General features: G+C 46.4%; 1 protein-coding gene across 4 annotated transcripts in view; it reads left to right on the forward strand.

Annotated features, from left to right (window-relative positions):
* Positions 1-13,316, forward strand: part of TMCC3 (transmembrane and coiled-coil domain family 3) — a 141,405-nt gene that overhangs the window by 81,356 nt on the left and 46,733 nt on the right. Inside the window, exon 1 of one of the 4 annotated variants that reach the window (XM_083820828.1) lies at positions 1,334-1,450. The exons of 2 other annotated variants lie outside the window; for them this stretch is intronic. In XM_083820828.1, the coding sequence (XP_083676954.1) occupies positions 1,448-1,450 (3 nt within the window). In that variant the 5' untranslated portion in view covers positions 1,334-1,447. Of the gene's footprint in view, positions 1-1,333; positions 1,451-9,260; positions 9,493-13,316 lie in introns of those variants that run through there. One more of the 4 variants, XM_083820830.1, reaches the window with a different exon arrangement.

A 13,316-nucleotide genomic window follows, 5' to 3' on the forward strand; every position in this document is an offset into this window, starting at 1 on the left:
GTGAAGCATCCCCAGAAGATGACACATTCTTAGAGAACACAAGGGCATAGTTTTCCTGCTGGGTCATTTATTTTGGTTATGTAGAGAGTCTTTCCCTTTCCTTGCAGATCAGAGAATTGTTTGAACTATTACCTTAGATGTTTTATCTCCACAGATGTTTTAACGCCACATTTGCATTTTCCTTAGTCCTTCAGGCAGTCCTGTTAGTTTTCATCTCTCCCTCGTCATAACTTCAGCAGCTGGTATTATGATACCCAGAGAGATGACTCTTCCAGATATGGTTGCTGATCTCAAGTTCACCAGAAGAGTCACTCTGAAGCTTCCTGCAAGGTTTTTGCTTGGATGAAGCTGCTTCTTGTATTTGTAAGGCCTGAATGTACTACACTATTTTTGAAGTTCTGTTAGAAAAGGGGGAAGCAGTCCATTTTGGGGTGCCCGTGCTTGTACAGCTCTCCATACATAAATGTTAGATGGCTTCACACTTGTCTGTATCCCCACGCCGTATCTTTTACAAGGATCTTAAATCTCTATAAAGATCCACAGTATACTGATGGTAAGGGTCTGGATGCAAATATACTCAACATGCTGCAACACAACAGGAAAACATGGCAACTAAGAATGTGATTTCATGACCGATTTAAACCCTCACTTCTGACTTCTGCTGGACCCTGTATCCTGCCCTCAGGCTGCCCACTTGCCTAAGTCAGCCCCGCTGCTTGAGGAGCTGTGCAGCCAGCCAGATGCTGGAGCTAATCAAACTAATCTCTCTCTCTGTTGCGAACTAATAATTTACTTTGTTTTGACAGAGGTGGTTTTCACCTGGACCAGCTCTCTGACCTGCTCCACATTGTTGTATCCAAATTACACCCCAGCCTCAAGGGTAAGATATTAGACCAAACACGAGCATTAAAGGTATACATCCCTCTGCCATGACAATACGTAAGTATGTAGCATTACAGGGTACTGAAATGATCATTTCTGCATACTAACTCTGAAGCAGGGTCACCCAAGCAGTCACTGCTTTTTGTTGCAGCTTAAGAGTGTGATATAAATACACCTCCGCCTGTGTTGTTGCCCGAGGGCAGCTTGCACGCGTTTATTCCATGTCTGTATCAGTAATGGGCCATTTGTGTTTATGGCCCTGAGGCCTCTGATACCATCCCGTGCCTGTGGTTTCAGGGCCACTGATGTCATCCTGCTGGGAGCACCCACCTGGAGCTCTGATCGTTCTTGGGCAGGCAGTCTTTATCTGCGCAACGGTGGCATATATATAGCGAGCCCTTTTACAGCTGCGTGTTATTACTCTCCGTGCAGTTCCAGCAGCGCCGCAGGTATGTTTCCCAGAATTGCTCTGCTTCCCAGCCAAGGCAGAACGGTTCCTTTCAGCCTAAGCAAGTCCTCAAGCCATGCCTAGAGTTTCAACAGTGCAGAACAGAACAGAAGGAAAATGGTAGGTTTTTTTATGAAAACTTGTGACTGCAATGAAAAATATTTTATTCTCTTTAAAAAAAAACACTCTCAAGACTATTTTCTCTGAGTTTTCAAATGGTGGAAAGTTTGTGCTATGTATTTTTAAAAATGGAAAACATAAGAAAATACTTTGTTTAGAAAAAAAACAACCTCTCATTGTAAGAAATGCAAGATTTTGGTGAGTGTTAATGAAGATTATGTTGCTTCATTTCATAACTGTAGCAGACCTGTTTGTCTGAGATGCTGAAAATTGTTGGATTTGTTGAGTGTCAGAGCAGGTGGTGAGGTACGCACACTTTCCACTCATACAATAGGTCTTTGCAATGCCCGTTGCTTCTGAATAGTTTGTGTTTATTGTTGTAATATGACTTGTCCTCAGCTCAAACTGCTGGTCAACGAGCTGTCTTACTTTGTCATAACTTTTATTTGCCTGGTCACCAGAGCTCTTAATTACTTCTGATATATGCCATGTTGCTAATAGAGATTTTATGTTGCTATTAGAGTTTATATATTGCTTCAATGCTTTCTACTAAGACTTGTGATTACAAACGTTTCAAAATCTATATGTAATAATTAATCTTCATTAGCACAATAGGAAAGTTGGAGTATTAAATTTCTCCCCTCATAATAATTTAAATAGAATTGTTTATAAGGTTGTGCATGTGAGGCACACAAACAGAAATAAATTCAAGGGAACATTGTGAAAGAACAGTTTTACTAATAAGTCTCTAATTATTTTTAATAATTTTCAGTTTTCTTCCGTGTTTTGATTTGTAAGCATGTGCCTGTTAGATTCCTGTTGATAAGGTCATGCCTTTATACTGGGCTTGAAAAATCTGTCTGACATCTGGAAAATCACTGCCTGAGGTGGTTACAAAGAAGAAGTGGGGAGCTGCTTGTAGCTCGAGCAGAGGCAGTTACTTGCCATCGTTCTGGATCAGACCAACCCCAACCCTGCTGCCATTTTTTTTAAAAATTAATTTATTTTTTTAAGGCAGGAGGAGATACAGCTTCATCTTTCAGAAGCTCTTGAGGCTAGCTGGTGTTGGACAGGGCAGCAGCTCCGTATGCGCTGGGCACTGGGGGTGCAGAGGGTGTTCGGCTCTTCCAGGCACGGAGCTGCCCGGCTGCCGCGTGTCTCCTCTGCTGAGCTCTGCAGCGGGGCCAGGCTTCTGCGGGCAGAGGGGCTGGCTGAGCTTCTGTCCCTTGGCATTGCTTCGCAGAAAAGTGCTTGATCGACGTGGCTCTAGTGGGTAAAAAGGTCAAGAAAAAGAAGTCCCACTCCTCATGTAACTTGAGTAAGAAAAGCTCAATTAAAGTTACGCTGGGGAAAAAAAAGAAAAAGGTTACTAGTTTTGTTCCAGAAAATTATGCTCATAGATGAATGTTGTATCCCCACCATTCCACTTTCAGGTGATCTCACGCATAACATTTTCCTTTCATGGAACTTCAGGGGAGAACTCCCCTGAAATGCTAGGATTGTAGCTTGTGTTGCTACAGTTTCCAAAAACATTGCAAAGTATGCTTCTGTTTATATAGTCCTGCTAAACTCAGGTCTCAGGGATTAAAAATAAACCAAAAAACTGTATGATATCTCATACATTTTATTTGTTGCAAAAGAACAAAGCAGAAGAATTCAACCTTTCAAAAACTGTCGCCAGATTTCATAACAAATTATAGCTCATGAATTTATGGTTTTGAAAGGTCAAAGAGGGCATGAGTAGACATTAAAAGTTCAGGTTTTTTTTTTTCTCTTAGAATCTGTATTATCTCACAGACTATTCTGCAGCATCTGCCAGCACCAAGAAATTTAAAAATAGAAATCATGTTATATCTTGATCTAAATCATAACTTCAGTACTCAAAATTATATAGTTCCGATCCAGAAAAGTATGTATACAGGTGCTACAGTTTGGTGTTGTGAAGAATAAATACTCTTGGAAAATTTATTCCAATTAAGAAGAACGGCATTTTGGCTCTTCTGCTTAGTTGAGGTTACTTCACATCCTTGTCATCCAAATCAGAGATGAACGTCATATGTTTAGGTCTGGCACATCAAGAAGTAAACTGGAAGGAGCTTTCTGTTTGTATTACGCTTAACCATAGTGTATTGATGCGTGATACCCATCAGACAACATACTTAATGCAGTTCCCTGAGCAGGTGATTTTAAAGGAGAGCTTTCATGTTGCAGTGCAAAAAGATTTAGCAGAACCACAGTTAGAGTGAGTCATAGGTGGTCGCCTGATAGCAGCGAGGAAACTTGAGCTTCATTCTGGTGTCTGTAAACAGAGTGACTGTAGTGAAACCCGAAGGGCTGCAGCAAGTTTCAGTGCTATATAACAACACTCACCAGGAAGAGGTGTAGTCTTACTTGTATAATCATTAATTTTTCTGTCCTTTGATAACCCTTCTGTATTTTCTGGTTGACTGGCAAAGAAGTCCTACTCCAGCATTTGACGTTGTCTGTTGGTATGGAAATCACTGATGCCACACATTTAGCGTGACATAACGCATACAGAGTCACAGCCATGCAATGCGCTTCGTAGGCAAAGAGAGCCGACAGGTTCCTACCCAGCACGATCTCTGTGTGCAAGCAAAAGCCACAGATTGAGCTGGGGTGTCTGTGAAGCTACAGCCAAAAAGCAGCAGGGTGAAAGCTGTGGTGCTCTGGTATTCACTTGGAGTGCCTTTAGGAGCCCAGATGCCAGCTACCCAGCTACACACAACTGCAAGCGCTTCTCTGAATGGTGGGCGGAGGTGGCATGCCCTGAGAGCAATTCTTGTGCTCATGGGCTATATCTAGTCCAAGTTTTTGCCTTGTTTATTTTAATTTGGGACAGTAGATCTCACTGATATAACCATCAGGATATGCAGATATAGGCTATCTACATTCTGGCTGCAGTCTGAACGCTTTGGATGCAAGTTCACATTCACGTTTTGGAAGGGGGCACACCTTTACCTGCCAGCCAGCTGCAGCCTAGGTTCTGCAGACCTCACAGCAATATCAAGGGGGCTGATCTGGGACAGACAGGTTGGATATGCTCATATCCAGCCATACCCAGGTGGGCCCCAAATTGCATGCTGTGAAGCAGAAAAAGCATTGTATGCTGATGAGCAGCAGCCGTTCCCATTGCCCAGGGGAGGCTTCTGTGCTTGCCTCTGCAACACAGGTCATCCGTACTGTAAATAGCTGGGTTCCAGGCAAGCTCTTGGCTGTAAAGAATGGCTGTTATTTACGTCTGCTAAAAAGGTGGCTCTTACTCATAGCACTTAAAATGCAAAACACTGCCACCATCCTGCAGGTAGTTTGCACTATTGCTGTCACTGCCAGCAGCAGCAGAGGGCAACTATGCAGCGTAATTTCCTTGTCTGTAGAAGAACAAGAAAAGGACCCGAAGGAGCAAGGGACAATAAATAGTAAGCAGGGGAAGGAAAGAAGAGGGAGGACTTCTGCTACCCCCAACTGGAATTTTTCACTTGCTTCTCTGTCCTTCACCCTCTATCAGCATGCTGCACTGATAGGCCAAGACAGGGAGCTTTTTCTGGTGTACAGAATGGGTACTCACTGCATGTACATGGCTGTTACATCCTGAAAGCTCATAAAAAAAAACCCTCTTGATGAGGAGAGGACAGAGAGGAGAGGAGCTGATTTAAAATTTTAATTAGATACCTGAATGTTTGTCAACATCAGATCTTCTGAATGAACGTCACAGCCTGGCAATGCAGCCTGTAAATCTCAGAGTGATCCCCTGGCACTTTGTGTTGGCACACACAGAGTATCTCCTTTCCTGTGGGTGTGAAAGGCTCATGCTTTGGCAGAAACACTGAGAACGGTGACCGTGTGCTCATGGATAACTGCAAGGCCAGCGTCGCTCAGCACTGTCCCATTTGCTGTCAGATTTAGAAATGGTGCCGACAGTCTCTCATCACGTAGGACTTTTCCCTGGAGACTGATTGTGACAAGCTTTTGGAAAAAGGTTTGGAGGGCACGTTAAAAAGTCTCCCATGAAAAGCCCCAGTATCCTGTTTAGCGGACAGATGTTGCCGTTGTGGAAAAAGGGACCTTTGCCTTCTTCCTGAGTGTGCCTTGGCCAATATATACTTAGTGCTGTATGTATCAGTTGTCCCAACAACATCAGAACACAGCATTTAATAATAGCATTTTTAATTCTGGGAAGCTCAAGGCTCTCCACAGAAGAAAGGTGATGTGGTTCTCTTCTTACAAACGTGTGCTCCCAGATGGGATTGGCTGCGTCTGGTGAGTAGGGCCATGGAGCAGGAAATGGATGACAAAGACGCAGCTCATGCAGGGGGTGTGAGATGGGAGTCATCCGTAGAAATCTCAGGCCTGCTTTGGTCACTGCCTCTGCTGCCCCTCCAGGGATCTTATTTTCCCAAAACAGGACAATGGAGGCAAACCCAGCACTGACGTCTGTCCCACGGAGAGCTGCATACACCGGTGTATGCCCTTGTTCAGCGATCCTAAGCTTAATCGGACCTTCAGTAATTTGCAACATTTTTTAAAAGGTCACTTCTTAGAAAAGGACAACAAAATGATGTAGACATCAGGAGTTGATCACTGTGGGTGGTGCCAGTGTCCTGAAGTGAGGAAAGGCACTGGAAAAGGATGAAATTACTCTGTGCCTCTAAGGACAGCTGGGAAGTTGATGATTTTGAGAAATCTGAACTTCAAATTGACACAATGGATGGCTGGGATGATATAACAGTTTTATCATTAACTTAAACCGTAGAAATGGGTTTAAAAATTACTTTGTCAGAAGAACAAGGGATGAGAGAATTCATCTAGGGGCTGCCACTTCTACCTGTGTCACTTCGAGCTCAGCCTCAAGTTCCTGCCAATATTTGGAAGTCTTTGCCTTAGTGGATTGAAAGTTCAGTTGAGAATGGGTGCAGTGTGTGGTAAGAGCATTTATTCCAGGTCTGTGGGCTTTTGAAAATAACAGTGAGAGGAAGTATCTGGTGAGGCTGCCAGAAGTACTGTGCTGTGCAGTGTTGTGCCGTGGTCGGGCAGTCCTGTCTTTTGGAGTGGGGAAGGAGAGCTGTGCAAACCAGCTCTGTGCGTGCGAGGAGGGGAGTTGTCTGTGCTCAGCCAAACAAAATGAAACGCGTTCAGCAAACGTGCTGTAGGATAGCAGTCATCCTGCTCCAGCTACAGACCTGGGAGGACCTAGGTGCACAAGGGTGAGGGGGAAAGAGTAAAGGGAAAGGAGCAGTCTTCAACTGGACGGATGATTGCGTGGCACCACAGTTTGGTGTACACTGAACTTGCATTTGGAAGACACAGACGATCGATCTCCAACATAAGCAAGGAGCCCTTTACTGTAGATGCTTGCAAAGAGCGGCACCTGCAGAGGCTGCTGAGATGGCAACAGCTTCTAATTCAGCTTGTGGGGAAGGGCTCTCCTTACCTGAGGGATGGGTGCTTCTGCCCAAGCTGCTGTTTCTGCTCCACAGCAACTTGCTGCTGTGCCCAGAAGCTGTTCTCAGCTGCTCAGCTGGCTGCCCCGTGCTCAGAGCTCCTCCGGGAAGCCCTCAGTGCTGGGGCTGTCGCTGCTGGCACAGCACACGGGAGCTGCAGGAGCTGGTACGCACGGCAGGGACTGCCACCACCGACAGCGGTGCCCGAGCAAACGAACCTGACTGGAAGGCACGCCTAATGCCACACCTGGGTCTTGTGAGACTGACTGTGTTATCTTTTCTTCCTAGAAGCTGTGGCAGAAGAGAGTGCTTTCTTTGTTTATGTATTAGTATACGTGTTAATACTACTTTGACCAACCACACACAACTTCCTCCTAAATGTATAGTACACACCCCCATCTCTTCGTCTTGGAGGAGATATTTCATGATCTTCTTGCTAGCCTCAGGTATTATTTAAATAAAGCTGACATTATTTAAATAAAACTCTGTTTTTGAATCAACTATGATTTATAGTAAGCCTTGTATTACTCAAAAGCCAACCAACTGAAGCCTTTTATGTGCCTTTTTTCCATCTACCTGTCCTCTCTATGCTTTGATCAACTACGTCTGGCAAGGCTTAAAAAAAAATCCTGAAAGTTTCTGAGGAAGTAAGGACGTTTCATCCTAGGTGCTGGAAACTGCACAGTCCTCTTTGGAAATGTGCAATTATCACTTCAGTGAAAACCCCAAACCCACAACATCTGCCTATTTAATTTCTTACTGACCTTTACCTCCAGAGTTTCCCTCCTTCTGGCACATTTTGAGTCATGAATTAACTTTCATGTCTGAGCTGAGGGACTGAAGAAATCCAGTTCCCATTTTAAAGCTTTTTCCCGACATCCTTCCAGCTTCAGCTGTCTTGTTCAGCTACAGAAGTATGGGAAGAATGGCAAGTCATCACTTGCGTGCAGGCATCGTGTGTGACTTTGGTTACGTGAATACTGCATAGGGCAAATAATGCTTCCCTTGGTAAACCCACTCCCTACTTAATTGGTCTTTGAATTTGGAGAATAACATCTGTAAAAATAACATAACTTTGTAAAAAAATGGTGTTAGAGTTGAAGAAGAAACACCTGCCAAGAAGGTTAGTTCTAGGATTTATTTTTTTCCTTTGGAATGTCAGTTCTTTCATTTCTGAAGACCTCATGTGATGAAAACAAGGAGGCCTTTGTGTCAGATAATTCCCTCTGATAGTGGTGTTATCTCGGTACATGAGATTCCAATAAAAATGTAAATAGTGGCAGGGATTTTTTTTTTTTCAGTTGTAATCCCCTCCAGGGTAGTTCGCTGTGTTGATATGTACATATGTTTATACACGCATATGCCTTGGGACAGTTGCTGTCTCCACTAGAGAAGAAAGGCGGCGTGACTCATGCACGCGCATCGTAGCAGCTACCTAAAAGGTGAAGGAAGTCCTGCTGCTGCTGCAAGGGAGGCAGTCTGAGGGAACCCCGCGTTCACTTTGTGTTACAAAGAAGTGGTGACAACTATTATACTTATTCCAGAAAAGGGAAAAGTACTTCTCCTGTGCAATTTGGTGAATGATTGTAAAAAGAGTATTCAGCTTGTACTTTTCAAGAGTTTAACATGTGTTCAGCGTTACTGAGTTAAATATATTTCTTGGCATAGGTATTCTGAAAATAAATGCAAAAAGAATTCTGCTCAACTCTTAGGAATTTAAGCAGAGGCTCATGCCCTGGAAGATATGTTCTCCTTGGTGTTCACAAGTACGGTTTGAAGCTCCCGTATGCTAGCACACTGAAGGATTTATCTCGTATGTATAATGGGGACTGAAATGTCATCGGTTGTCATGCTCCACCACTTTGGAAAATGTGAGCACTGATTATTTAGTTGCTTTGACGGAATTTGTATGCTTTGTGGAAAGCTCTGCGTATGGGGGACTTCCCAGGTGCAGCACTCGGCCTCACGCTATTCCGAATTGTCAAAACCTTGCGCTGATACCGCCCCTGAACGGCATCGTTAGCACTTGTGCTTCCTTGCATCGGGTTTCTGAGCCCTTTGGGTTTGGTTGTGCTTTGTGGGGCTTCACCGTAGCCACGGGATCTGGGTTAGTGGAAATCTACCACAGGAGTACAACTCGAGGTGGCCCCTGGACTTCATCTGGATGGTGGAGAGCTGGAGCTTTCTTGAGAAGCCCGAACCAAAGCGGCAGGAGGCCGGGGGCTGTGACCACCAGGTCAGCTGTACCTCACGAGCTCCCCCGCGCCCCCTCAGCCCCCAGCCGTGTGAGGGAGGCGGCAGCCGCCCTCCTCCCCGTCCCGGTGCGGAGGGGTTAAGGCGGGTGTGCCGGCTGAGGAGCAGCCGAGCCGCTGCCGCCGCCCTCCGGGCGTGCCCGGCCCTCCCGCGCCGCGGCGGCAGCCCCGAGCCCTCAGTAGCGCGGCCGCGGGGCTGCGGGTTGGGCGGCCGTTAGCGGGACCCTGCCGGGACCCCTGCCCGCCCGCCGCCATGCCGGGCAGCGACACGGCGCTGGCCGTGGACAGGACCTACTCGGACCCCGAGCGGCACCGGCGCCGCAAGACGCGGGTAACACGCCGGGGGGGGGATGCAGGGGGTCAACCGCAGCTCCCTCAGCCTGACGGCTCGGTCGTGGAGCGGGGCTGCTGCCGTGACAGAAACTCGGGGGAAGGTGGGAGGCCGGGGGCTCACCCGCCGGTGGGTTGGTGGAGCGGCTCCCTGCCTAGCTCCCGGTGGGTGCCGGGGCTCGGGCTGCCTTCTCAGAGTTGCTGTTTACGGAGCTGCGCGCCGGGTGGCTTTATCCTGCCTCACGGAGCGACTGTGGTTCCCGGTGCTGAACTTGCGGGGAGGCAGGGCTTGAAAGGAGTGTCAGCGTGTGCTGTGGGTAAAGGAAAAAAATCCTATATATCCCTGGCATATAACTTTATGGGATAGTTGTCTTATGGTCCGCTGGCGCGGTCAGCTTCCTTATTATTTTGATGCTTTGCTCACAGAGTACGCGATAACCGTGTATAGACAGTGCTCGTGACCTTATCGCTTATTTAGTAGTCTTCGTGGTGAGCGTCTCGCTGAGGAAGGCAGCGGGCTCTCTGCTGTGTGCACAGCCCTCAAATCCTTACCGAGAGGCTCCGCTCCGACAGGTGTAAGGCAAAGGGCTCCTTCAGCCCCTGCGCTGCAGCAGGGCGCGAGGCAGAGGGACCTGCTCCGGCTGCCTCGGAGTATCAGCAGGAATCCCCCGTTGTCTCTTCAGTGCTAGGATGAGATCCCGAGTGCGTCAGTAACTGAGCTTCACAGTCTGAAGAGTGGGGATTAGCTATCTGTGAAGAAAAATGTTGTTTCGTCTTCCTGCTTTTTGTTGTACTGCACATTAGCCGTTCTTCCCATCCCCTCCCAGCTCATTAACTGAGAGCGCCGAAAAGGAGGCGGTGTGCCTCAGGTTGTTGCTGCATAATGCCGTGCTTTAGAGTCAGCAGCTTTACTACCCGACCTTTAGGATGTTCTTCGTCCTGCAAGCTGGGTGCAACAGCCATAATGCAGTTAAGAATTTTATGTGCTGCTTTTGTTTTTCTCTTAACGAGTTGAACTAGTTAGTTCCTCTTCATTGCTTTTGCTGAAAGAGTAATACGCTATCTAACTTAATGTGGCCATGGAAGAAAGTTGCTTACCTTCAAGGCTGATTTTAAATATGCTTAAGAGTTGAAACAGAAGCCTCCGTCCTATAGTATAGTTGATCTGTTTAAAAGCATGAGGTACCATGATTAACATTCAGTATTGTTCCTGTGTATTGAAAAATAAATCTCACTCTTAAGACAGTTTTATGAAAGTATTGGGCTTCTGTTTGGTTTTGAGTTTATTTTCATCAGGTTTAGCCTCTCCTTCTGTTTCTGCAGCCATGAGAATCAGAAATGTAACTCACTGAAGAGTTCCTAGAGTCGTATATAATTGCGTTGTTCCAGGGTCTAGGCTTTACAGGTTGTGCCAGATCTCATGCAACCTGTAATATAATTGGCAGAGATGGTAGCAGCAGGTTGTATATTCCAGATGATGGCAAGAGCTTGCACTAAATCCATTTGTGCTTATTAGGGACAAATAGGATTTTTTCCTGGGTAACTTCTACATTCCTCTTAATGCCTTAACCAAGGGGATAGAAGTGGTCAGGCACCGGAGCGGCTACAATCGGTGGTATTACGCAGGAAAGAAGCAAGAAAGCAGGATGCTGTTTCTCTCTTAGAGACTGAATAAAAAGCAGCTCAGCAGCTGGAGATAAAGCTCCTGTTCTGAAACATTCATGGCAAAAAGCAACACAGAGAACGAACGCGGCAGTACAGAGTCGGTGGGAGGACGCTCAGGGAACCCAACGCACCTGGGGGACCTGCCAGTGTGAAGAAGGTCTTGGAGTGGGTTTTATCAGCATGGTGGGGACAGCGTACAGTAAATAGGGCGAGATGCATTTAATATAGCTTGGGGGAAGGAGCGGCAAAGTAGTTGTTGGGCCTCATAGTCTGCATAAAATAAGCTACTGAGTCTAGTTTTTGCGTGGGAAGATTTTGAAGGACCACTCCAGCTCTGTGGCTTGCTGCCTGTGTCCTTTATGTGCCCTTCTAAGGATTTTTCTCGTGAGAAAGTAAAGCCTTCTCTGTGGATGGGGAAGAAGACTGTGCCACAACCGTAGGAAGGCATCACCAGATTCAGTTTGCAGAAGTGCTAAAGAAACTTACTGTGAATGTAGCCTTCTGAGTTTGTAAATATTGGAATCTGAGGGGAAAAAGATTTTACAATTCCTGCTGCAGTTAAAAACCACCTCCAGCACAATGCAACGGGTCTCTTCAGTACCTTCCTGTTTAAGGCCACTTGAAGCATGATTTTCTGGGCTCTGCTAACAACTCTCCAATGAACCACGTTACATCTTGTCCAAAGATCCCAGGGCCTGAAAGAAAGAAAATACTTTAGTGAGGGGCAACCAAGTCGTTCGTAACGTGGGGGGATTTACTGCTGCCTAAGGAGGTCAAGTACTTGGAGGGAGAGGTCGGGCTCCTGTTCCCTTCCCGGGCCAGGCTGTGCTGCGCGTGGCAGCACAGAGCAGGGCATAAAACGTCTGCCGTTTGCAGTGTAATGGTACTGGTGCCTTCCTGCTGTGCTGTTTCTTGGTGGGTGTGTATTTGGGCTAGGCTTGTTACCTTGGTTCTGGAAAGCCATCCATCCATCCCCAGCTGTAAGGGTGCCCTTCTGGGGCACCGTTCCTGCCTCTCCCCCTCCCCAGAACCAGACGGGTCGCTGCAGCTCGCTCTGTCTGGGGCACAGGTGGAAGCAGCGCGCACGTCGTGGTGCAGAGCGGTTCAGCTCACCTCTGCTAATAGCAGCTGCCGTGGGCTGCAGCTTCCCTGCACTTGGCATCCACTGCCGGTCAGTTCCTGCAGCACTCAGAAAACTAACCCAAATCTTTCAAAAACAACCTCAGCCAGGAAGTAGAACGAGATATGGGAGCAACGGCTGCATTTTTAGATGGCGTGTACCAAGTCCTGTTCTCACTTGAACGTAGCCTGCAGGACAGCTAAGGAGTGTCTTGGTGCTTTCTCAGGGACTCAGTTTTTTGCAGCAAGTACTGCAAAATGAGACCAGAGGTGCTCAGATTCTGTCCACACCAGGCTTCTGAGGTGGCAAGTCCGTGCAGAGGTCTGTGCTATCGCAGTACCAATGCTCCTGATGCTCAAACTAGCTTCACTATGCTAATTTATGCCTTATTGTGTTAACCTGTGCTTCAGGACCGCCCGTCAAGGCCATATTAAAGCTCTCACCTCTCAATGCTCACCAGCTTGTCCTATTTAGATCTCGGAAGCCTGTGCGCTGAATTTTTTGCTGCTGGTCAGGGCATTGCTCTTCACTCTTGATCTCTTAACCCTTACAGAGCAAGAGTCCTCCACAATGCATCAGGGTTATGAATTTATACATATGGTCTTGTAGAAGAAAGGTCCTCTTCTAGCACGACTAAAACACGAGTCCCTTACTGCACCCCGTTATAAGTCTCTGCAGTGATACAGCCTGCTTTTAACCACTGCCAGGTGCTTGAGACAGAGACGCAGGAAGTCCTAGTTAGATGATTCCTCTCACGCTGGAGCATATTCAGAACTTTTGTTAGTGTTTCATCTGAAATAGTAAGAATTGTTGCTTTATATATAAAGAAAAATCTCACCTGGAACAGATGTGGATGTGCTATTCTTTGTAATCAACAAATGGGGATTCCTATTTTCAATCTTCTTGTGCACTCAGCCTTAGTGAGACTCGCAGTAGAATCAGTGCTTTGTGGATGAGCTGATTCTTATCCAAACACAACCAAAAAAAGGCTTACATTAAAAAAATACAGAAATCTGCTGCTTTTCTTGTATTCTAGTGAT

This window comes from Anser anser (genome assembly GCF_964211835.1).
Source record: "Anser anser genome assembly, chromosome: 1".
Lineage (NCBI taxonomy): Eukaryota > Metazoa > Chordata > Aves > Anseriformes > Anatidae > Anser > Anser anser.